We start from the raw sequence: 26,786 nt of genomic DNA on the forward strand, positions 1-26,786 counted from the left end.
CACTGATCCCACTGAGCTTGGATGCTGGATCTGCCTCCACAGTTGCCAGGATTCTGAAATACTTGCTGGTCTCTTGTGTCATTGGCTTCCGCTTCACAGTCTGTCATGGGCGGGAGCATTTGATGGGCAGAGCCCACATTTTATGTCCTAGCTGTGTGGGAAGCTGGGAAAGTGAATATGTAGACCTGACTTCTGTAGTGGACAAGGGGCCCTGCTTCATAAGGATCATAGGAAGGATCATAAGATCTTGTCTTAAAGATATTTAAGATGTTGTTATCTTGCTGGACAACAGCAAGAGTGAGAGCTTTCCACTGCAGACACCCAGGAAATTGTTGGCATTGATTACTCCTGGACAGTGGAGTTGGAAGGGCTGATTGGAGAGCACAGGGAACCTTTTATTTTACTCTTCTGTGCTCCTTGAATTAAAAAAAAATTTCATATAATTTGTACAGCAGAAATTAACACAACATTGTAAATCAACTGTAATAAAATTTAAACAAAACAAAATAAGGCAAATTCATATAACAATGATAATGAAAGGACTCTGGGGGAAAATGAAGAAAAGGGAGTGACCTTTTTTTTCTTATCTCTTCCATTGTTATCCTGCTTCATGTGGTAGTTCAAGAAGACTTCCCATCATCGTGGGAGCAATTTGGTTTACTCAGTTTCACTTAAAAAATCATCATACCATTTCCTCTTGAGTTTGATCAACTCTCGGTTACTTGCACTTTGCTGGGCAGAGATATCATGAAATGGTTTTCTCTGGGATACCAGTGATGTATTCTTCCTTTGGCTTGGGGGAGCTGATTCAGTTTGTCTCTGAGGTCTACAGAATTCAGAGTTGAAAACTGAGGTGTTGTCATCTGCCGTGGTTGGTGAAAGTGTCCATAGTTGCAAGACGCAAAAATAAAATATGCTTAGAAAGTAGGCCATATTATGTGTTTTTTTCCTGTTTTTCAAGCACTCATCAATTTCTTTACTCTTTGATAGAAAAGTTATCTGAGTACTTAATTCAGTCCAATAAAGTTTTAGCAGGCATATTAAAATCTTTTTAAACTTTATTTTTGTATTGTTTTATGTTTACAGAAAAAGTATGAAGACACTACAGAGTTCCCATATACCCCTTTATTTGCATCTTATGTGTGATATACTTGGCATAATTAATGAACCAATACTGATGATATTATTGACATTATTATTGACTAAGTAACAGACTTTATTAAAATTTTCTTAGTTTTCCCCTATAGCTGATTTGATTGTACTTTTTCATCCATGTAGTGCTGTCATATAGTAATTCTATTTCAGTTATAAATAACTTCTGGAATTTGGAGGAAGAATAAATGAAATAAAGCTTTGCCACAATGAAGTTCTTATATTCTTTTTGCATAAATGTCACATAAGGATGACTAACCTTACATTTTTTCCCCCCCTCGTTTTATGTTCAGTGGAGCAGGTTCCTGTAGAGCCATACAACATCCCCCTTTCCCAAGCTGAAGTCATCCGAGAAGGGAGTGATGTTACTCTAGTTGCCTGGGGCACTCAGGTCAGTAACCATTACAGCAAGGGTTATGCCATTGGTAATGCCATCTTGTGTGTGGAAGCTCTCATTAAAAAAAAAAAAAAATTATTTATTTTTAATTGAAGGATAACTGCTTTACAATATTGTGTTGGTTTTTACCAGATATCAACATGAATCAGTCATAGGTTTACCCATGCCCCCCTCCCACTTGAACATCCCTCCCACCTCCCTCCCCCATCCTACCTCTCTAGGTTGTTACCGAGCCCGAGTTTCGAGTTCCCTGACTCATACAGCAAACTCCCATTGGCTGTCTATTTTATATATGGAAATGTATGTTTCCATGTCACTCTTTCCGTACATCTCACCCTCTCCTTCCTCCCCACAGCACGCCCCCACCCCTAGCTGTGTCCATAAGTCTGTTCTCAATGTCTGTGTCTCCATTGCTGCTCTGCACATTGGAAGCTCTCATTTAAAATTCTGATTCTCTGAAGCATGAAAAATGTCTCCCTTATTTCTCATATTTAAATCTTGTTTGATGCTCTGTCTGTATCCGGTACTGATTTCTGGTTGAAGGCAAGATGCCTTTCCATTCATATGCACATGGTGAAGCCTTTAAAAATATGTTGATAGTTTACAAAAATGTATTCATTAGACACTTTCTTTTGAAGCACACATTAGGCATCCTCACTACTTGTTGCTGCTTTTGACATCCTCCTTTTTTGGCCATTATTCTTATTATTCTATTGAATTAAAGATTTAAAAATTCTGTAGTGCTTTAGAATTTTCAAAAGTTTCACACACAAGACTTCATATAATCCCATAAAAATCCCTCCTTTTTTATCCCCCATCCCTGTAGTTCCCCTCTGCGCTTCTCTCTCCCCACAGGTAGCCACTAGTGTGTTCTCTGGGTCTGTGAGTCTGCTGCTGCTTCTGCTTTATTTACTAGTTTGTTGTGCTTTTTAGATTCCACATGTAAGTGATATCGTGCAGTATTCTCTGTCTGATCTTTTTCACTTAGCATAATGCCCTCCAAGTCCATCCATGTTGCTGCAGATGGCAAAATTTCATTCATTTTTTTTTTTATGGCTAAGTAGTGTGTGTCTGTCTATCTGTCTATCTATCTATCTATCTATCTATATTTCACAGCTTCCTTATCCATTCTATTGATAGATAGGTTGCTTTCATACCTTGGCAATTGTAGATAATGTTGCTATGACCAGTGGGATACATGTATCCTTAAAATTAATGTTTTCCTTTTTCTTTTTTGTATGTATACCCAAGAGTGGAATTGCCAGGTCATATGGTAGTTCTAGTTTTAGTCTTTTGAGGAACCTTTGTACTATTTTCCAGAGCAGTTGCACCAACTTACATTCCAACAGTGTACAAGGGGTCTCTTTTCTCCTTTTCCTTGCCAACATTTGTTATTTGTGTTGTTTTTGATGATAGCTGTGCTGACAAGTGAGAGGTGATATCACGTGGCTTTGATTTGCATTTCCCTGATGGTTAGTGATGTTTTCATCCCATCTGTTTCCATCTCTTGTGATTACTTTGCTGGCTACATGGACCCATCCACTGGTTTAGCCTCATTATATCATACCTTCCCCTAGTGAGTGGATCTGTCTTAGTTTTCCTCAGAGCTTATTATCATATTGCTCTATTTCCAAACTTTTAAGCTCAGAACTCATTCTCTGGCCATAGCCTTCTATCTCTCTTTGGGACTGACAAGTATACACTACTATATGTAAAATAGATAACCAACAAGGACCTACTGTTATACCACAGGGAACTGTAGTCTTTACTCTGTAGTGGTCTATATGAAAAAGCATCTAAAAAAGAGAAGATATGTGTATATGTATAACTGATTTACTTTGCTGTATACCTGAAATAACACAACATTGTAAATCAACTATTCTCCAATAAAAATTTAAAAAAAAGAAATGATCAGTTTTTTTTTTTTTCTGTGAAAAGGAGGTACTTCTTATTTTAGAAAATTTAATACTGTAAAATACAAAGACAATCATGAAAATCATTTGCAATCTGACCGCTTCCTTCTCTCTTCTGCACTTGATTTGTGGCCTGGAGAGCTGCAGCCCTCATGGTTTCTCACCTCCAGTGCATAACCATGCTGGTTGGTGCGTCACATCTGATGATGGTGCCCATGGTGGATTTTTGCAAACCTTTTCTGCTCTCCTTGAGTCCTCCTTAAAAAACTCACCCTCGGCGTGTGTCCTTGCCGCTCCTTTTACTAGATACGTTAGAGAGTGTTGGGTTGTAACTGCAACTTGCTTTTCCTTCACACCATCACCTCTGCTGCCAGTTATTACCTCTTTTTCTTTTGTTTTCCAAGAAGTGTCTGGTTTTCACAGCTACCTTTCCAGATCTGTTTCAGAATATATTCTGTTTCTCCTTCTCCAGGACTGCTTGCTATTCATCAGCTGGTCCCCCTCTCCTGTGTCTTCAGTTTCTCCTTTCCATGTCCTTCTTATTAAAAACAAAATGTGTCTCTCTCTTTTCTATTTAAAAAAATACTTTTCTCTCTGCCACCTTTCCTTTAAATATCAGTGTATCTTCCTCTTTTATCATTAAACTTGAGCAGCTACTTTCTATTCCCTATGTTTAATTCCTTCATTATTTTTTAAAAAAACTTATTTACCTATGAGTTCTGTTTCCTCTAGTTAAAACTCTTTGTGCTAATATTGCTAATCTTTCTAATTGCTAAATCCAGTCCTTATCTCATATTACTGTAGTATGAGACACCAACTGACTGCTGTCTTTATGAAGCCTTTCTTTAGTTTCTGGGATATATTGCCTTCTGGTTTTCTTTCTGTTTCTTTAACTATTTTTTTGCTTGTTTTTATTCTCCACCTCCTCCTTTCCCCTTTTCTTCTTTCTTTTCCTCCTCTTCCTATTCTTCAGCTCCTGTTCCTCTACTTTCCTCTTTAATGTGGGTCATCTACAGGGGCCTATGATTTTTGCCCTTTACTTCTCCAACATGCCTTTTCTAGAAACCCAACCTATTCCTCTGACTTGATTAACCTTCTCTGTGTTGGTATCTTTGGAATCAGTATCTCTGGCACTGACTGCTTTCCTTTTCTCAAAGAATCTCTTTCCAGCTGTTTTCTGGACGTCTATATCTGATTATTTTGTTGGAGTACTGGGCTTCTACATCTAAAAGAAATTCTCCTTGCAAGTCAAGTCCCCTGACCTTAAACACTGTCTCTTTTAGGAATGTCAGAATTCACCTCGCTTTTCTCTGTAGTCACCCTCTGCCTGTTTTCCTGTTTCTTCAGGTTCACGTGATCCGAGAGGTGGCTGCCATGGCTCAGGAGAAGCTTGGAGTGTCTTGTGAGGTCATTGATCTGAGGACTATACTACCTTGGGATGTGGATACAGTTTGCAAGGTAAGAATATAGTGTTGGTAGTGTCCTTTCCTCTAAATCTGTTTACCAAATACCCTTTCCCAAATTTGTTGGGTCCTTGCAAATAATTATTTTAAAATTGTGAGCTTCCTGAGCCTTTTCAACCGATTTTAAAACTTCAAAACTTCTACCCTGAATGAAATGTATGAGCTTGCTGCTCAAGGAAACAAATCGCTTCAGGATTTTTCCCTCCCATGGTTCTGTGTTTAAAATATTACAACTCCTGTTCTGCATGCAGCCAGCTCGGGTTGACTTGTGTGCATAATGGACCAGTGCAAATGAGAACACATCAGGGCTGTTGGAATCACCTGGGTTTTTAAACTTCTTATTGGTTATGGTTCTGTAAGCCAGGTTTAATACAGCCAGCTAAACCGTTTGGCTGAATTCTCATTTTGTTACTTCTCTGAAAGAGAAGTGAGGTGGATTTTTTTTTTTTTATTAAGCAACTTCTTTATATAACTTTAATAATGTGGATCACAGGTTCATGTTCTGTCATGGGATTCTGGCTGCTCTGATTTACAGTTTTCTGTCTAAGTAGTCTCAAGAACTTTGGCTTGTTGAGATTGATCTTGTTCTTACTGTCAATAGGATTCATGTAGTCCCCTCTCAAGAATACAGTTTAATTCTCACTTATTGGCTGTAACTGATATCTTTCGCATTAATGTCTAGATGAGTTGGAGTGCGTCTGTTACCAGATTGGTGCATAAGGAAGGTTAAGTTCTTTTCTATGTAAGTGATGATCTTATCTACTAAAGTTTAGGTCACATTGCATGTAATTTTTCTTGATCTACTTTTATAGCAAATGAGTCATAAGACTGAGAGCATTTCACGTTTATTATATTCAAGAGTTTTGGCATTCTTGTAGTTTTTATAGGCTGTTTCTTAGGTTATTACGTAGAAATAATCTGCAGTTACTGCTGCTATTAAAGTACAGCATAGGGTGTTTGCGCATGCTTAGTCGCTAAGTCATGTCCAACTCTTTGCAACTCCATAGACTGTAGCCTCCCAGGCTCCTCTGTCCATGGGATTTTCTAGGCAAGAATACTGGAGTGGGTTGCCTTTTCCTTCTCCAGTAGCACAGGGTGTTTTTAGGTAGCGATTGTTTGATAATTTAGAGGAAGATTTAACATTTGTTCAGTAAATGTTCAGTAGACGCACTGGACACTTTGGAATCACTTGAGATGATTACAAATGGCTTCAATAATATTCTAAGTCCTTATATTTATAGTTTTCAGAATAAAGGGCAGTGTTTTAGGTTGAGCTACTTGTAACTACATGAAAATAACACTTTTAGCAGGCATTTTCAAGTCATGTCAGACATTGTTTCCTTTCAAATAGCCAGTGTTCCAAATTATGGTTAAACCCAGGCCGATAACCTTTGCCCCAGAGGTTGGGCAAAGGTTTGGGCTTCTTGTTTGCAGTGTGTCTCCCTGACTTGGGGGTTTTATATTTATAATGTGAATGGTGCTTTTGCATGAGCATATGATGCTATGTCATGGTGCAGTGGAGAGTACTGATGTATGGTTGGAACCATACATCATGGGTAAACCGTATTTAAATATTTATATACGTTATATAGTCAAAAAATTTGAAGCAGCTTATGGTAAACGCAAATGAAGTAACACTCCAGTTAGTAACCATGAAAGTAAAGTGAAAAGAAGTAGAGGAAGAAAGAAGTGGAAAACTATTTTTATATCAGTTTGTGTCTGTGAGCATGAACCCTGTCTCCACCCCTACCCTTTATTAAATCTAGTGGGTGCGTCTTTGTAGGATCCTGGAATGTAGACCCTGTTCCTTAGGACTCTGTGTGACTGGAGATGATGAAAGAGGAGGCTAAAAGCCTCTACTGGACAAGGAAGAGATGCAGCGAACCTCTGACTGATGCTTTCATCATGTTATTTTTCCAGCTGATGACCCTCCAGTTACAGCAGTGAAAGCCAGCTTATCATTTCTTGATGACTTTGAGTATATTTGTGCCTCCCTTCATTGTTGATCATGGTACATCTTCAGTTTTCTTTTCATGCACAAAAGAAAATTTTTGATACTTGGCATCTTCTAGAAATCAAAGATGATTTTAAGAAAGAGGACCCTATAACTAGACACTGATTTTAAAAATGAGATTTTTTTTTGTTTAATAATAATAATTCAACTATTAAATAATAACTACCAAATAATAATTCAACTTTTTTTTATTTTTATGAATTCTATAGTCATCAAGATTTATGTCTATCTCTTTCAGTTAGTGCTGTTTTATTGGAAGTTTTTGTCTTATGACAAAATGAGATCTCTCAGCTTTATTCATTACATGTTAATCTCAACACCAAAATACATCGCTTGGAATACCTAGTCAAAAAAAGCCTATTAAAGGTAAACATAATTTATTGAACATAAACATTACCATACTGTGCATAGTACAAGGACTCTGGAACATTGGTTAACGTGATCTAAATTTCACTATGGTTTTGAAACGTTGTCATACTTTTTGCTTAAGCTTTAAAGCGTTGTTTAAAAGTTATAAACTGGAATAGTTGCTCGGAGGCAGGACAACAGAGTTTTTTTTTTTAAATTAATTTTTTATTGAGGTATAGTTGATTTACAATATTATATTAGTTTCAGGTGTAGAACACAGTGATTCAGAGTTTTTATAGATTATATGCCATTTGAAGTTATAAAATATTGGCTACATTCCCTGTGCTGTGGAATATATCCTTGTAACTTATTTATTTTATACATAGTAGTTTGTACCTCTTTTCTCCTCTCTTGCCCCTTCCCTCTCCCCTCTGGTAACCACTAGTTTGTTTTCTCTATCTGTGAGTCTGTCCTTTTTTTGTTATATTCACTAGTTTGGTGTACTTTTTAGATTCCCTTATAAGTATTTATCTTTCTCTGTCTGAATTATTTCACTGAGTGTGATGTGCTCCAGGTCCATCCAAACAGCCGGGTTTCTGATTGTTGCTCAGAGAAACTGTAAAGTTGGAGACTGGAGTGGGCCTAAGAACCATAGTCAGTTTATCTACTCAATTCTGAACCTGATATTAAACAGTTAAGCCAGAAGCCACTGGAAAGCAGAATAGAAATCCTTGAGTTTTGAAGTATTTAGGAGACAGGTACCTACGCTGAGGCCTGGGGGTTTCGGTAGGGGAGCAGTGATGAGGGTGCCAAGACCCGAAATGAGTGGTAAATTGACACTGACCTGCAGCTGCTCTTTACCTGGGGACACCAGTTTGTCTCAATTAGAAGCTGAGAATCCAGGTGTATAGAAACTTTGTTTCATGGAGTTGTAAATAGCTTAGTTGGTAAAGAATCTGCCTGCAGTGCAGGAGACCCCAGTTGGATGCCTGGGTCAGAAAGATCTGCTGGAGAAGGGATAGGCTACCCACTCCAGTGTTTTTGGGCTTCCCTTGTGGCTCAACTGGTAAAAAATCTGCTGGCAGTGTGGGAGACCTGGGTTCGATCCCTGGGTTGGGAATATCCCCTGGAGAAGGGAAAGGCTACCCACTCCAGGATTCTGACCTGGAGAATTCCATGGACTGCATACAGTCCATGGAATTGCAAAGAGTTGGACACAACTGAGCAAATTTCACTCATTCACTCAAGGACAGAATTGGAAATTTGAAGGGTCTTAAATACATAGTCTCTGTCTCAAGATATTTGCCAAATTCTAGGGCTCTGTATGATGGCAGCTAAGCAGAATGATCTGAAATGCCAAGCTGTCACTTGAGGCTGAAGTGACAGAGGCCCATCATACTTTCCACTGAAAGCTGTGGAGTCAGGTCTTTGTTTAGAGGCAGTCAGAAATAGATCACATCTTCCCAAACCTGCATGCACCTCTATCCCTCTCAGTTCCCTATTGAATTAATGTAATTTACCTTATGCTCTTATCTGCCTAGAGCACGGAGGCATCTTCCCATCACCTGGAACCTTTTGTTGTTGCTGTTCAGCTGCTCAGTCATGTCTGACTCTTTTTGACCCCATGGACTGCAGCACACCAGGCTTCCTTGTCCTTCACTGTCTCCTGGATCTTGCTCAAACTCATGTCCATTGAATCAGTGATGTCATCCAACCAACTCATCCTCTGTTGCCCTCATCTCCTCTTGCCTTTAATCTTTCCCAGCATCAGGGTCTTTTTTAATGAGTCAGCTCTTGGCATCAGGTGGCCTAAATATTGGAGCTTCAGCTTCAGCATCAGTCCTTTCAATGGATATTGAAGGTTGATTTCCTTTAGGATTGACTAGTTTGGTCTCCTTGCAGTCCAACAGACTCTCAAGAGTCTTCTCCAGCACCACAGTTGGAAAACATCAGTTCTTCAGTGCTCAGCCTTCTTTATGGTCCAGATCTCACATTTGTACATGACTACTGGAAAAACCATAGCAGTGACTAGACAGACCTTTGTTGGCAAAGTGATGTCTCTGGTTTTTAATATGCTGTCTAGGTTTGTCATAGCTTTTCTTTGAAGGAGCAAGCATCTTTTAACCTCTTAACAATCAGCATTCAATAAAAATTTTTTTTGCAAAGTATATGAAGAGACAGGACCAACTGAGCAAAAACCAAGAGAAAAATAAAGCAATAGAAAGCAGAAATTCAGGTGATCCAGATATTGGAGTTAGCAGATGAGGACGTTATGATTATTATGGTTAGGAACATAGAGAAAAAAGAAACAAAAGAGGTAAGAAGGTATAGAATTAGTCTAGATAATTGAAGTGAGTGTGTATGTGTGTGTGTATCAAGCATTGTAGAACCAAAAAAGATTTTTTTGACAGAACTCAATGGATGTGTTTAAAAGCATATTGAACTTAGCAGATGATACAATTAATGAACTAGAAGGCAAGTTAATAGAAAATGTCTAAACTGAAGCACAGGCAGGAAAAACAAATAGACTAAAATAGAAAAGAGCATAAAAGACATTTGTAATGTGATCAGAAGATCTGTTGTAGGATTGATAAAGGAGAAGAGAGAATGAATTGCTCAGATACAATATCTAAGAGTATTTGTCATGAAACTTTTGTAACATCAGCCCGCAAATTCAAGATGCTCCATGAACCGCTAAGAGGGATATATTGAAAGAAAATTACACCCATATACATGATGGAATGACATCTCAAATTGCTGGAGATGCCAACCTAGAATTCTCTACCCAGTGAAAACATTCCTTTAAAATTAAAGTGAAAGAAATAGACAAATAGAATTTGAGAGAATTTATCAGCAGTGCATTTTCACTAAAAGATATAATGATACATGTTGTAATCTCTAGAGTAACAACTGAAATAATAGTGAAACTGTATATCCAGCAAATTAAAAAGGGAAGTGTAGATTGATAAAAATATTGACTAGACCACAAGAAAGAGAGGAATACATGTGCAAAAAACAGTTGTGTCAATAGAAAACAGTAAGGTGACAGATAAAAATCCAGGTATTTTTGTAAAGATTAAATGTAGATGAATTAAATAATTCAAGTAAAAGACTGAGATTTTCAAACTTTATTAAAAAATGATAGTGATAAATGTGCAGCTTAAATGAGATACTTTAGGGACTTCCCTGGTGGTCCAGTGGCTAGGACTCTGTGCTCTTGGTGCAGGGGGCTCGGGTTCAATCCTTGGTCAGGGAACTGGATCCCATATGCTGCAACTAAAATCCTGCATGCCACAAACAAGGTCAACAGTCTCATGTGACACAGCTAAGACCTGGAGCAAATAAATAGTAAAAAATAAAAGAGAATAACAAATTAAAAAAAAGAGAAACATACCATAAGTATGAGGACACAAAAATTAGAAAAGTATGGAAAAATAAAGCTGCTATAGTTATACTAGTTTTGAATAAAATTTTAAGGCAAGAAGTGTTACTAAAAATAAAGAGGACTATTTCATAATGCTGAAGGGATTCATTGACCAGAGGATGTCACATTCTTAAATCTGTCATGTCCTTAATAGCATAGCTTCAAAATATATAAAGCCAAGGAAACAAAATCAAAGGAAATAGACATATCCACAATCACAGGGGCAGACTTTGACCCTTCTCTTAAAGGCTGATCAGGCAAGCAGACAACATCAGTAGTATGGAAGATCTGAACAGTTAGTACACTTGTGCTCATTGTGCACCCAACTATGAAAGAAATCATTCTTTTTAATTGAATATAGAACATTTGTCAAAAGTGACCAGATGCTAGGACATAAATATAACCTTATGGGTTTCCCTTGTGGCTCAGATGGTAAAGTGTCTGCCTACAATGTGGGAGACCCGGGTTCAATCCCTGTGTCTGGAAGGTCCCCTGGGGAAGGCAATGGCAACCCACTCTAGTACTCTTGCTTGGAAAATCCCTTGGACGGAGGAGCCTGGTAGGCTATAATCCATGGGGTTGCTAAGAGTCAGACAAGACTGAATGACTTTACTTCACTTCAAATATAATCTTAACAAATTTCAGAGTTTGAACTCATTTAGAATGTGTTCTCTGACAATAGTAATATTCCGTTAGAAATTGAGAGGGAAAAAAATAGACATCCAGAAAAGCCCCAGTTCAGTTCAGTTAAGTTCAGTCGCTCAGTCATGTCTGACTCTTTGCGACCCCATGAATCGCAGCACACCAGGCCTCCCTGTTCATCACCATCTCCCGGAGTTCACTCAGACTCACGTCCATCGAGTCAGTGATGCCATCCAGCCATCTCATCCTCAGTCATCCCCTCTCCTCCTGCCCCCAATCCCTCCCAGCATCAGGGTCTTTTCCAATGAGACAACTCTTCGCATGAGGTGGCCAAAGTACTGGAGTTTCAGCTTCAGCATCATTCCTTCCAAAGAAATCCCAGGCTGATCTCCTTCAGAATGGACTGGTTGGATCTCCTTGCAGTCCAAGGGACTCTCAAGAGTTTTCTCTAACACCACAGTTCAAAAGCATCAGTTCTTCGGCGCTCAGCCTTCTTTACAGTCCAACTCTCACATCCATACATGACCACAGGAAAAACCATAGCCTTGTCTAGATGGAATTAAATAATTGATATTTAAAGAGCCATGGGTTGTAAAAGAAAAATTGCAACAAAAATTAGAGAAGACACTGAACTGGATGGTTATGAAGATACTACCTGTCAAAAGTTTAATGACTCAGCTAAGCTCATGCTCAGAGGGAACTTTATAGTTACAGATACGTTTATTTAGGAAAAAAAATAATAACAACAAAATTAATCTCAGTTTCCATCTCCAGAAAAAAGATCAAACCTAGAGAAAGACAGAAGAAATTAAATAATAAAGAGTTGAAATCAATGAAACAGAAAATGTGCAATAGATGTATTTAATGAACTTCAGATCTTTGAAGAGACTAGTATACTTGATAAACTTTTAACAAGACTATTTGAGTAATACACCTGATAAATCTTTAACAAGACTAATGAAAAACATGGATCAAACAAAGTGACAAATACTAGGTATAATTAAGAATGATGGCAGAGTCTACAGACATTAGAAAGGCAATGAAAAGGTATTATGAATAATTTTACAAATAAGTTTTGGGTGAAATGGACAAATACCTGGGAAAATACAAATTTTTCAAAATTAATCAAAGAGGAATTAGAAAACCAGAATAGTCAGGTATCAAAGAAATTGAATCCATTTTTATCAAGCAAATACAAGCAAGCCCTAGGCCCATATGGCTTTACTGGGGAATTCTTTAAAACACAGCACTTTTTTTTTTAAATTGAAGTATAGTTGATTTACAGTGTTGTAAAACACAATTTAAGTAAAGTTTTGCAGACAGTAGAACAAGAGGGAAAACTTACAGATTCCTTTTATATAACCAGCTTGATCTTTGTATCATACCTGTTTAGGGCTGTATATAAAACAAAAATATAGACACATTTTTCTTGCGAACACAGATGGGAAAATGAGAAACAGAATACTGGAAAATCAAATCCAGCAATTGAAAAGGCCAACATGAGGGTTTATTTCAAATGAGCAAGGGGTGTTTGAGACCGTATTCACAGAGGGGTTGATGCAATTCCCCACATGAACAGAAAATGGCAAAAATAATCTCATTGTCTTGCTAATACAAAAAAATTGATTTGTTAAAAGTCAAATTCATTCATGGTTCAAATATCTTAGCAACCTACAAATGTGAAAGGGAATTCTATATTAACTTGGTAAAGAGTCACTTTATCTTTGTTTTATAAATGAGATTTAATCTGATAAAAAATAGGTTTATCTTATATCTACAAAAATAGCTATAAAAAGCCTGTGGACAAAATTTCCCAGTGAAATTTTGACAGTTTCCCCCTTGAAATCAAGACTGCAATAGGATCAGTTCAGTTCAGTTCAGTCGCTCAGTCGTGTCTGACTCTTTGCAACCCCTCATATTTAAAGGCAAGAGACATGACAGTTATATGGATTGAAAAGGAAGAAATAAAACTTATCCATAGATAACATGACTTGTTTACAAGAAAGATCAGTAGAATCTACAGGAAGATTATTGGAATTAAATGAATTTACCAAGGTCCCTGGAAGCAAGGTCAACATACGATTGTATTTTTGTATATTGATTGTCAGTACAATCAATTGTATTTTTATATACCAGCCACAGAAATTGATACTTAAAATTTGATAATAATGGAAATGTTTGAAATTAACTTGAAATATAATTAATTCAGAAGTTGATAATATTTTTAAAAATATCAAAAATCAAACACCTAGGGAGAAATGGAGTGATATGTGTATGAAAACTTTATGTAGAAAAACCACAAAATATTTAGAGAAATTAAAGAAGATCCACCCAAACAGAAGAACATAGTATTCTAATTATTGCTTTGGCTATTCTTGGCCTTACAGTCTTGAAGAAGAATAAAGCTAGAGGAATTAATAGTCAAATATGTTATAGGCAAAATGTGTTACAAGGTTGTAGGAATTGCAACAGTGTATTGGTGTAAAGGTGGGCATATAGACCAATGGAACAGAATAAAAAGTACAGAAACAGACCTGTTGGTTGTTTGATTTGGGACAAAGGTGATTGCAGTTCAGAGAAGACAGATGGACTTTTCAGAAAATGGTGCTGTTTTGGATACCGCAGAAAATAATTATGTTAACCTGTAAAACACAAATGTCAGTTTCAGAAAATTGCAAATCTAATTGTGAGAGAGAATATGATAAAGCTCTTGGGAGAACAGATGAATGTCTTTATGATCTTGTACAAAGATTTCTTAACTAGAACAAAACAAAACAAAAATGCAGAAATGCTAACATTAAAATAAATTGTTGAAACTGGATTTCATTAGTTCAATTTTGTTAAGAATTTATTGGGAATTCTCTGGTGGTCCAGTGGTTAGGACTCTGTGCTTTTACTGATGAGGGTGTGGGTTCAGTCCCTGGGCTGGGATCTAAGATCCCACAAGGCATGTGGTGTGGCCAAAAAAATACAAAAAACAAATGAACGAGAAACTTATTCATCCAAAGGCCTCAAAAGTACATTGACACACTTAGAGAAACTTAATGGAAATTTATGTTCAGAAATATAGAGTACTCTTACAATCAAAAGAAAAAAAAGACATCCGAGTAGAAATATGGATGCAAGTCTTGATAAGTTACTTCATGAAAGAATATATCCAAATGACTGATAAACATAGGGTAAATTGCTCAATTGCTTTAGTCATCAGAACATGCAAATAAAAACCACAATATTGTTGTTTAGTCGCCCAGACATGTCCAACTCTTTGTGGCCCCATGGACTACAGTACTAGGCCTCCCTGTCCCTCACCTTTTGCCAGAGCTTGCCCAAGTTCATGTCTACTGCATTAGTGATGCCATCCAGCCATCTCATCACAAATACGATGTGATACCATTAAACACACCATTCTGGCTAAAATGAAAAGTACTCCTCAGAACCAAGTGTGGCCAAGGATAGAACAATTTATCTTTCACATATTGCTGTTGGGGATATTAAGTTGTTACAACCATTTAAAAAATAGTTGGGCATTATCCAGCTGATTGCTATGACCCAGAAATCCACTCCTATGTATATACCCAACAGAAGTTTATAAAAGATAAGTTCAAGAATGTTCATAGTGCTTCACACTATTAGATGCACACCAGCCAGAAGACGGAAACATTATCATAGGATATTGTTCAGCAGTGAAAATGGATTACCAACAAATTTAATGGAACAGTGTGTATGCACCTCACAAACAGTTTGACTTAAAAAAGCTAGATTTGAATGAGTACATACTGTATGATTCTGTTTATATAGTGTGCAAAGACAGATACAACTCATCTGTGGTGTTGGAGTCAGGTAAGTGTCATATGGTGGTTAATCAGGAGGGCACCTGAGAAGTATGGGATGCTGTAACAGTTTCTTGTTCTGGGTGCTGGTTATATAGGTTCAATTTTGAAAACTGAGCAGAGCACTCATTTATGTGCTTTTTGTGTGTGTGTATGTTATCCTTCAAAAGAAGGTAAAAGAAGAAAAAAAATGAAAACATGGAAAAAGCACTGTGTTCCCACTGATTAGTTTCTTTGAATTTGGGTTGTGGTGGAGTTTGTGTAGACTCAGGGAAAGCTGTGGTGTGCTCTGGCCAAGGTAAGTTTCTCTTGTCATTAAATGTTGTTCTAACTCAGCTCAGCTGTCACATTGATGAAAACAGGAACTCTCATCCCAAGAGCAGTAGCTCTGCTCTTCCCAGGAATGAGAACAGTGGCTAAGTGCTGTGCCTTAACACTAAGCTAAGGGCTGGAATGGTCTTCCCTGCTGAGATACAGACCTCATTCAAAGGCATTTATTTAGAAGTGAAATGCAAGCTAACAAAGCAGTGGACAGGCTCAGAGTTAGCCGTTGAGGTGCTGTCCAGCTGGAAATGAAGATTCTTTTTTAATGAGCAGAAATTCAGAGTAATTGCCCATGAAAAACAAGAATTTGATTTTGGTAGGAGAATGATGGGCTTTGAAAGAAACTCTAGATTTCAAGTATCATATGGGCTTCCCTGGTAGCTCAGCTGGTAAAGAATCCACCTACAATGCAGGAGACCCCATTCTGATTCCTGGGTCAGGAAGATCCCCTGGAGAAGGTAGATTACCCACTCCAGTATCCTTGTGGCTCAGCTTGTAAAGAATCTGCGTGCAAGTGGGAGACCTGGGTTCAATCCCTGGGTTGGGAAGTTCCCCTGGAGAAGGGAACGACTACCCACTCCAGTTTTCTGGCCTGGAGAATTCCATGGACTCCATGGGGTCGCAAAGAGTCAGACATCACTGAGTGATTGTCACTTTCACTCTCATTGTCATTCAGCTTAGAATACAACATTCAACACTGTGAAAAGGAATAAGAAATAACCATTTACAAAGTGTAGGTGATTTCTGGGAGAAAGATCAGTCACCTCAGATATGCAGATGACACCACCCTTATGGCAGAAAGTGAAGAGGAACTGAAAAGCCTCTTGATGAAAGGGAAAGAGGAGAGTGAAAAAGTTGGCTTAAAGCTCAACATTCAGAAAACTAGGATCATGGCATCCAGTCCCATCACTTCATGGGAAATATATGGGGAAACAGTGGAAACAGTGGCTGACTTTATTTTTGGGGGGCTCCAAAGTCACTGCAGATGGTGATTGTAGCCATGAAATTGAAAGACGCTTACTCCTTGGAAGGAAAGTTATGACCAACCTAGATAGCATATTGAAAAGCAGAGACATTACTTTGCCAACAAAGGTCCATCTAGTCAAGACTATGGTTTTTCCAGTAGTAATGTATGAATGTGAGAGTTGGACTGTGAAGAAAGCTGAGCGCCGAAGAATTGATGCTTTTGAACTGTAGTGTTGGAGAAGACTCTTGAGAGTCTCGTGGACTGCAAGGAGATCCAACCAGTCCATTCTAAAGGAGATCAGTCCTGGGATTTCTTTGGAAGGAATGATGCTAAAACTGAAACTCCAGTACTTTGGCCACCTCATGTGAAGAGTTGGTTCATTGGAAAAGACTCTGATGCCGGGAGGGATTGGGGGCAGGAGGAGAAGGGGATGACAGAGGATGAGATGGCTGGATGGCATCATGGATTTGATGGACGTGAGTTTGAGTGAACTCCAGGAGTTGGTGATGGACAGGGAGGCCTGGCGTGCTGCAATTCATGGGGTCGCAAAGAGTCGGACACGACTGAGCGACTGAACTGAACTGAACTGAACTAATAGAGAAAATTGACAGCTAATTTTGGTATGCTTACACTTTAATTGAAGATTTTTTGTTGTTCACTTGCTAAGTTGTATCCAACTCTCTGCAACTTCATGGACTGCAACATACCAGGCTTCCCTGTCCTTCAGTGTCTCTTGGAGTTTGTTCAAATTCATGTCCACTGAGTCAGTGATGCTATCTAACAATCTCATCTTCTGCTGCCCTCTTCTCCTTTTGCCTTCAAAATTTCCCAGTGTTAAAGATTAAATAATGCTAATTATTGAAATAAATAAGGGTCTTCCTTTATATCTTGGGAGTCTCTGATTTCTCTCTTTCTCTCTGGCTCTGCTTTCCCACATTTAATTCCAAAGCAGACCCCCCTGGCTTTGTCTACACAATATGTACAAAATCTGACCACAGCTTCTACTGCTATTACCCTTGATCCTAGTCCAGACCACTAACATTTCTCACCTGGGTTTTGGCCACAACCTCCTAACCACTGTCCCTGCTTCTGTCCTATCCTTGCCACAGGCAGTGGTGATCCTTTGAAAGGTGATTCATATAATATCCCTTCTAGTCTCAAAAGGCATCAATGTTTCCCATTCAACTCAGTGGAAAAGTCAAATTCCTAATCAAGGTCTACAGGGATTCACCTGATCTCACTGCACTCCACACCTCACTGCCCATCCACTCTTCAGGAAATGCTCCTGGTTGATTCTTGTCAACTACAAATTGGCACTAGCCATATACTTCTACAAGGATTAAATCATCTGCTGCTGCAGCTGCTGATTTTCACTATTTCTTGAAAGAAGTTCAGGGTGGAGAGCAGAAGGGAAGCACTCTGTGCTTGAGAATAACTGGCAGAACAGGTCTTCAGATAGCTGGATATTTTCAGGAGCCGACTTTATGAGCCCAATTCTTGTATCTCCTTATATCTGTGAAAGCACTAAAATCCTTCATGGTGGTGACTGCTCACTGTGAAGAGCAGAAATCCGCAAAATTATGTGCTTGATTGTGTGTACTCCCCCTTCACCAAAATCACGTATATACTGATCTTTTCCTACTGCCTCTTTGGAGCAGTTTCTCAGAGCTGTCTGAGGTGCTGTCTCCTGGGCTATAGTCCTCATTTTGCCCCAAGTAAAGCTTAACTCACAACTCTCACATTATGCTTTTGTTTTTAAAGTTGACACTCTCAAACAAGGGACTCTGTTAGGTCATCACTCAAGTATCATTTTCTCACGAAAGCCTTCCCTGACCAGCTTATTTGTAAAGACTGAATCCCATTGTTCCTGCCAAGACTCCTTTTCATCTCTGTTTTCTTCTAGAAAGGTGAACACGATCTAACATATTAGGTAACTTTTGTATTGTTGATCTTCTCCCATTGGAAGGTAAATTTTGTCAGGTCAGGGATTTTATCTGTTGGCTCAATGCTGAACTCTCAGTACCTGAAACAATGCCTGGCTGGATGCTTGGTGTTTGATAAAAAATTATTGAAAAGTTATTAGGAATGATAGCAAGAGAAAGTTTGATAATATGCTACGAAAACCATTATAGTATTAAAATGTTCTGAATTTGGTGCTTTTTCTTACTCTTGGTGCTTTATACAAAAGTTTGAAAAGTAACTCTATAATATTGCTCTATGAATAAATCCTCGAATTTATTCTAAGTCAAAACATTTAAGTCTTAAGTTGACCTTTTTTAAAATACATTTTTCATAATGATGTATAGAATTTACTCATTTGAATCAATTTAAAATAGGACCAATATATCTATTCTGAAGAGCAAAGTGAAATTGACTACAGTAAACATCAGCCATCTGTAATTTCTGAGAAGTGACTTCTTAGGACAGTTTTTTATTTAGATGACAACTATATATTCTTTGTGGACTTCTCTGATAGCTCAGATAGTAAAGAATACCCCTGCGATGCAGGAGACCCTAGTTCGATTCCTGGGTCAGGAAGATCCCCTGGAGAGGGGATAGGCTATCCACTCCAGTATTCTTGGGCTTCCCTTGTGGCTCAGCTGATAAAGAATCTGCCTGCAATGCGGGAGACCTGGGTTTGATCCCTGGGTTGGGAAGATCCCCTGGAGAAGGGAAAGGCTACCCACTCCAGTATTCTGGCCTGGGGAATTCCAAGGATTGTATAGTCCATGCAGTTGCAAAGAGTCGGACAAGCCTGAGCAACTTTCACTCAACACTCAATCACTATATAGTATTTGTAGCAACTTTTAAAGAAGAGTCAGACATGACTGAGCGACTGAACTGAACTGAACCTTTTGGATATAAAAATTTCTAAAACATTTTCGCAAAGAAAATATGATGGATATAACTTCATCTCTAACAGTCCAATAGAGAATAGGCTGGTGGTTGCGAAGAGGGTGGAGTTTGGTGGAGAGATGGAGTGGGAGGTTGGGGTTCACAGATGTAAGCTTTTATATAGAGAGTGGAGAAGAACAAGGTCCTACTGTATCGCACAGGGAACTATATTCAATGTCCAATGCGAAACCATAATGGAAAATAGTATAAAAAAGTATATATATGTATAACTGAATCACTTTGCTGCACAACAGAAATGAATACAACATTGCAAATCAACTATACTTCAATAGAAATAGTAAAACTGAGAAGAAGAAGCCCCCCAAAACCAAGAAAAACCAAGTTCAATAAACTCAGATTGTCATACTCTATTGACAGTTATATTTATTGAGGTATTTAGCTGTTTGCTTCACTGATATGTTTTTATGCTTAATTTCTATGGTTTTAGGCCTTTTTAAATTTAAATTTTCTTTTATCCTCTTCTTTGCTGTCACATTGTTCCAGATGACCAAACTTTGTAACCAGAACACGTACATTGGCCAGGGCAGGCCTGTAGTGTTTCCTCATGAACTGAGAACACATGCTTCACTCTTCAAGCCTTGTGATATCAGTTTGGGCTTTTCAGAACCTTTCTCTTGTTATTTCCTTGTCTGCATTGCAGGTGGGTCATGATCGTGGAATTTAGAGCTGGAAGAGGCTGGTCTGGGCCTGTTCCCTTGGGCCTTCTTGCTGGCCCTAGGAGAGGCCTGTGACCTCTGCATCCATCACAGCTCTTAGGCACTGCTTCTGATCAGGGGTTTTCTCTGTTCAAGGGCGCTGTGGGTACAAAATACTGTGTTGAAATCTCACCCCCAACTATAATCTACTTTTTTTTGAGTATAATCTACATGGGAGGTGTTTTTGTGTTTTAAACAAAGTTAGGACATGACATAAAAAGAATCTTCTCTACCTCCTTCACTTTTCTCTCCACCTCTCTCTTTTGCTTTCCGTCTCCTTTCTCTCTTAAACCTAAGTGATGTAACAAAAGATAAGGATGCGTCCATAGATGCAAATGGTTGTTCTTTGGCTACATACTGAGGCAACTGTGGGCTTCCCTCGTAGCTCAGACAGTAAAGAATCTGCCTGAAATGCAGGAGACCCAGGTTCTATCCCTGGATTGGGAAGATCCCCTGGAGAAGGAAGTGGCATCCCACTCCAGTATTCTAGCCTGGGAAATTGCACGGACAGAGGAGCCTGGTGGGCTTACAGTCCATGGGGTCACAAAGAGTCGGACACGACTGAGTGACTAACATTTTCATTCTGAGGCAGTTGTAGTCTCCGTATTTCTGAGTTTAGGCTATCAAAGGAGCAGGTCAGGGCCTCAGTATTACTAGAGTGCAGGACAGAAACGAAGTAATTCAGCTGGGGCAAGGGAGGGACCACAGTTAGGAGGGAGGGCTCAGTGCTCCTAGATTTACCATCCTATCATCCTACCCAGTGAAGAAGGCAATGGCCCCCCACTCCAGTACTCTTGCCTGGAAAATCCCATGGATGGAGGAGCCTGGTGGGCTGCAGTCCATGGGGTCGCTAAGATTGGGACACGACTGAGTGACTTCACTTTCACTTTTCACTTTCATGTATTGGAGAAGGAAATGGCAATCCACTCCAGTCTTCTTGCTTGGAGAATCCCAGGGATGGGGGAGCCTGGTGGGCTGCCATCTATGGGGTCGCACAGAGTTGGACACAACTGAAGCAACTTAGCAGCAGCAGCATCCTACCCAGTCACCCTAGTTTTTTTCCATTCTTGCTTCAAAAGACTTCACTGGGACCCTAGATTAAGGTAAGGCAGGTTCTCAGGCTGCCAGGGAGGAGTGGGTGTGGAAGGGTTTTGGAAACAGAGGGTGCTTCTATACTCAATCCACGGGATATTGTAGGAGTGAAACTGGGAAGGTATTAAATGGTCATCTGAATATAATTTATACATCAAGAACCAAGTTTGTTTGGTCTTTGTATTTGCACCTGGTGTTAATTAGCGTTAACTGTGAACAGTGCGAAACATCTTTAGAAGACGCATAGTACCACTGAAGATAAACATAAAAATATATGGGTTGTATTTTAGGGCTGTTAAGTCTTACTTTGTTGTGTTTGTTTTTATCGTGATAGGGTTGGCTAAGACTACCATAGATTTCACTTTTATTAAGAGTTCAAGCCTAGCAAGGTAATGCTAAGGTCTGTGCTCTGTACTGAATGGTTCTAAATTGGCTTTATGACAAAGTTGGAGAATTTGCCCTTAGAGAATCCGTCATGGCACAGTACTACCAGTTATATCCATCTTTTTAGTTGATTTCTGGACTTCATTGAGTAATTCAGTGATTGAATACTAGCTATTTGCTTGAGGCTTTATATTTGTGAGGGAGAAGGGAGAATATGAGATTGAGTGAGCATTAGACTTGACCCAGGAGTGGGGGTTGGGGGAGAAGCGGCGCTAGTAACTGCTATCACCACTAGAGGCCTCTCTTAAACCAAATTTCATGCTCGATATCACCAGGTTTTCTCAGAGGGGCCTGGCTCCATCATTGTAAATTAAGAATATTTTCAGTTATGGTTCTGAATAAATAGTATGATAGAGCTTTTATTCTCGAACATATATTATAATGTAACCCAAATGTTTTCTATAAAGTATGTATCTTAACATCTCTGATCTATTAGTCTGAAAACAAATGAGGGATCTTTTTCTGCTCTTCACTTTCACTGTCTAAATAAGCTTTTTAGTGAAAACATGTAATCAAAGACTATGGCCAGATGAAAATTATATATCTCCCTGACTATGCAAGGATATTAGGCTGAACATTATTACTGATTTAACATGTGTTTAATCTTTGAGCACAGTTTATATTTTGCGGTCGGTAGACTATAAAATTAAGTTATATACTAAAAATTGCATGTATTCTTTTGTGATTATAAGAAGCTTCTAATATTAAAAACCTGTTTAAGAAATGATTTGAAAATCTTTCTAGATTTCATGTTATCTGGGGTAAAATTAAGTGCTTTCCTTTAGAAGTAATGAAAATAAGTCTAATTTTTAGTTTGGAATTATTTTGCATGTAGGTTGACCTTGGTGAGAAAGCAGGCAGGTGGGGCAGGATCATTCCATGTGGTGAGAATGGTTGTTCTGTTCCAAAGTTGGAACTTTATTTCACCTTCCATGTCATTGTTCCTATTGGATTTTCTTTGTTGTGACCACAGCTAGTTAGTTGTTACACTAAATGGAGCAAGTTCCAGGTTGTTGGATGCTATATCTAGAAGGTAACTAAGGATGTTTATGGGCCTGTGTGGTGGCCTTTGGCCAATTCCTCTGAGTTCCATGAAGGCAGGGAGTTTTTGTAGATCTCGCTTATTGCTGTGTGTATCTCTAAGAATCTTCAAGAGTGTCTAGTATGTAGAAGATCTGCAGTAAATTTTCTTGAATGATCTTATTGAACTGCAAAAATAACATGTAATAATAATTTGCTTTTTCAGTGAAAGAAGTTAAAGGAGAAACTGGTTAATTCCTGTAGAAAAAAATACATAGCAAGTATCACTCCTGCCCCCTGGCAAATTTTTGATATGACTTAGGATTTAGATATGTTTTGAAGAAGATTAAAATAAAAACTGGGTTCTGATCTAATTTTGTGTTGCGGGCATGCTAATCTGCTTCAGTTGTGTCTGACTCTTTGCGACCCCATGGACTGTAGCCTGCCAGGCTCCTCTGTCCAGAATTCTCCAGGCAAGAGTACTTGAGTGGGTTGTTGTGCCTTCCTCTAGGGGATCTTCCCAACCCAGGGATTGAACCCACAACTCTTACGTCTCCTGCATTGGCAGGCAGGTTCTTTACCACTAGTGCCCCCTGAAAGTGAAAGTGAAAGTGAAGTCACTCAGTTGTGTCCGACTCTTTGCCATCCCATGTACTGTAGCCTACCAGGCTTCTCTGTCCATGGGATTTTCCAGGCAAGAGTACTGGAGTGGGGTGCCATCGCCTTCTCCCTGGCCTTCCCTAATTTTGTGTTATATATTTTATATAACAAGACTTAAAGTACTGTCTGCTAATTGGTGAATAAAAGAAATTAAAGGGACACGTTTTACACATATCTCCCTCAGTATGCATGACAGTTCTTCTAATTAGACATCAGTATCATTATTTGATAGGTGAGGAAACTCAAGTTCAGAAAAGGGAGAGTAACTTGCTCCTACCAGCTCCTACCCAGCTGATGAGAGGCAGAGCTGGGCTCCGCCCAGATTACTGAACTCAGAGGCTTTCCTTTTTCTTTTTTACACCATGCAGTTTCTCAAGCAGAGTTTGAGCAGAATCTTTTACGTGTCTTTCAAGATGTGATGAAGTAACTGATTTGTGATGTAACTTGGAAGTATAAAAGATACTGGCTATAGAAATTTATTTCCAGAGATGGGTAGTCCTTTTGTCCATGTTTATTTCATGTGGGCTTTCTGTCAGAACTCCATATATTCTGATTTAATCCTTTCAGTTATCCTATATGCTAAGAATTAGGACTCCCGTTTTAGAGATGAGGTAACTGAGTCTCAGAAAAATTAGTAATGTCCCTAAGGCTTTTGGCTAATAAGTGGCAGAATTATGGTAGTTCAGTCCCAGATCTTCCTGAACCCTGCTATTTTTACAGTACAACAGTGCCTCCTGTTAGAGTAGTTATTTTAAAGTTAACTGACTTCATGCTTTAAAAATTATCATTTGAGTTTTGCTGATGAAATGCTTCTAAATTTGAGCTTGCAACATCCCAGTAATTTTCTTTCACATTTGCCCACCAGGATAACACTTTGAAAAGTATGTAACATTCTTAATACAGCATAACCTTATAAATCACACTATCTTATTTTGTTTCATTTGGCATTGTTATTTTTCTTCCATGTAGAACTGGGGAGAGCAAGGTTGACCTACTAATTGTATTTTTCTATTGCTAATCCTTTTTGATGGGTCCCCTTATACCGGCATACCTCATTTTATTATGCTTCACAGTGTATTACATTTTTAAAAATTGAAGGTTTGTGGCAACCCTGTGTCCACCAAGTCTGTTGTGCCATTTTTCCGGCAGCATCTGCTCACTTTGGGTCTCCGAGTCACATTTTGGTAATTCTTGCAGTATTGGAAGCTTTTTCATTATTATTATATTTGAGATGGTAGTCTGTGACTAGTGATTTTTGATGTTATTATTGTGATCTTGTGGGGACAACAGGGCGGAAGACAATGAGCTTAACTGATAAATTTGGTGTGTATTCTGGCTCTTCACTGATCAGCTGTTCCTGTCTCTCACCATCTCCTCAGGTCTCCATATTCCCTGAGACACAAAAATATAAAAACCAGTCCAGTTAATATCCTTACAAGGCCTCTAAGTGTTCAAGTAAAAGAAAAGGTGCTATGTCTCTTGCTTTAAATCAAAAGCTAGAAACGATGCAGCTTCGTGATGAGGGCATGTCCAAGGCTGAGAATGGCATAAAGCTAGTCCCCTTGTGCCAAACAGTTACCCAAGCTGTGTATGCAGAGAAGTTCTTTTTTTTTTTTTTTTTCTCCTCTTGGTTAAGCAGCTTGTAGGATCTTAGTTCCCTGACTAGGAATTGAACCTGGGCCCTTGGCAGTGAAAGTGCAGAGCCCTAACCAACTGGACTGACAGGGAGTTCCTACAGAAGAGAAGTTCTTGAAGGAAATTAAAAGAACTACTCCAGTAGAAGCACAGATGATAAGAAGGCAAAGCAGCCTTATTGCTAAAATGGAGAAAGTTTTTGTGCTCTGGATAAAAGGTCAAATCAGCCACAACATTCCCTTAAGTCAAATCCTGATCCAGAGGGAGACCCTAACTGTCTTCAATTCTATGAGGCTTCAGAAAGATGAGGAAGGTGCAGAAGAGAAGTTTCAATCTAGCCGAGGTTGGTGTGTGAGGTTTTTTTTTTTAAAAAAAGCCATTTCCCTAACAACAAAGTGGGACCATAAAGCAGCAAGTGCTGGTGTAGGAGCTGCAGCAAGTCACCCAGAAGATCTAGCGGAGGAAATGAATGAAGGTAGCTACACCAAATGACAGATTTTCAGTGTAGACAAAACAGCCTTCTGCTGAAAGAAGATGCCATCTAGGGCTTCCATAGCTAGAGAGGAGAAGCCAGCGCCTGACTTCAAAGCTGCAAAGGACAGATTGCCTGTCCTGTTAGGGGCTGATGCAGCTGATGGCTGAAGTTGAAGCCAATGCTCATTAATCATTCTGAAAATCCCAGGGCCCTTAAGACTCATGCTAAATCTACTCTGCCTGTGCTTTGTAAATGGAACAATAAAGCCTAGATGACAGCCATCTGTTGACAACATGGCTTACTGAGTATTTTTAGCCCACTGTTCAGAAATACTGCTTAAAAAAAAAAAAAAGGAAAAAAAGAAAAACAAAGATTTTCTTCAAAGTATTTACTGCTTATTGACAATGCACCCAGCCACCCAAGAGCTCTGTTGGAGATGTACAACAAGATTAACGATATATTCATGCCTGGTATTATAACATCCATTTTGCAGCCCATGGATCAAGGAGTAATTTTGACTTTCTTTGAGAAATACACTTCATAAAGTTATAGCTGCCATAGATAGTGATTCCTCTGATATATCTGGTCAAAGTCAATCAAAAACCTTCTGAAAAATTTTCACCCTTCTAGATACCATTAAGAGCATTTGTGATTCATGGGAAGAGGTGCAACTGTTAACATTAACAAGAGTTTGGAAGATGTTGATTTCAACGCTCGTGGATGACTTTGAGAGGTTCAAGCCTTCAGTGGAGGAAATAATTGTAGATGGGATGCACATAGCAAGAGAAAGTGAAAGTGAAGTCGCTCAGTCGTGCCCGACTCTTTGCAACCCCATGGATAGTAGCCTGCACCAAGCTCCTCCGTCCATGGGATTTTCAAGGCAAGAAGTACTGGAGTGGGTTGCCATTTCCTTCTCCAATAGCAAGAGGACTGGAATTCAAAAAGGAGCTGAAGGATGTGACTGAAGTGCAATTTGATGATAAAACTTGAAGAGATGAGGAGTTGCTTCTTATGCATGAGCATAGAAAGTGGCTTCTTGAGATAAAATCTTCTCCTGATGAGGACACTATGAAGATTATTGAAATGACAACAAAATATTTAGAATACACTATAAACTTATTTGATAAAGCAGCTGCAGGGTTTGAGGAGGCTGAAAGGATTTCCATGGGAATGCTATCAAACAGCATTGCTTGCTACAGAGGAATCACTTGTGAAAGGAAGAGTCAGTTGATGAGGTAAACTTCATTGTCTTATTTTAAGAAATTACCACGGTGACCCCAGCCTTCAGCAACCACCACTCTGATTAGTCATCAGCCATCAACATCAAGGCAAGACAATCTACCAGCAAAAAGATTATGACTTGCTGACTTTTGTC

At 38.9% G+C, this 26,786-nt stretch overlaps 1 protein-coding gene across 1 annotated transcript in view; it reads left to right on the forward strand.

The window, feature by feature from the left end:
* The window catches only part of BCKDHB (branched chain keto acid dehydrogenase E1 subunit beta), a 272,175-nt gene that overhangs the window by 91,331 nt on the left and 154,058 nt on the right, over nt 1-26,786 (forward strand). Inside the window, exons 7-8 of the mRNA XM_068985095.1 lie at nt 1,446-1,543; nt 4,810-4,920. Of these exons, the coding sequence (XP_068841196.1) occupies nt 1,446-1,543; nt 4,810-4,920 (209 nt within the window). The remainder of the gene's footprint in view (nt 1-1,445; nt 1,544-4,809; nt 4,921-26,786) is intronic.

Source organism: Capricornis sumatraensis, chromosome 13 (assembly GCF_032405125.1).
Source record: "Capricornis sumatraensis isolate serow.1 chromosome 13, serow.2, whole genome shotgun sequence".
Lineage (NCBI taxonomy): Eukaryota > Metazoa > Chordata > Mammalia > Artiodactyla > Bovidae > Capricornis > Capricornis sumatraensis.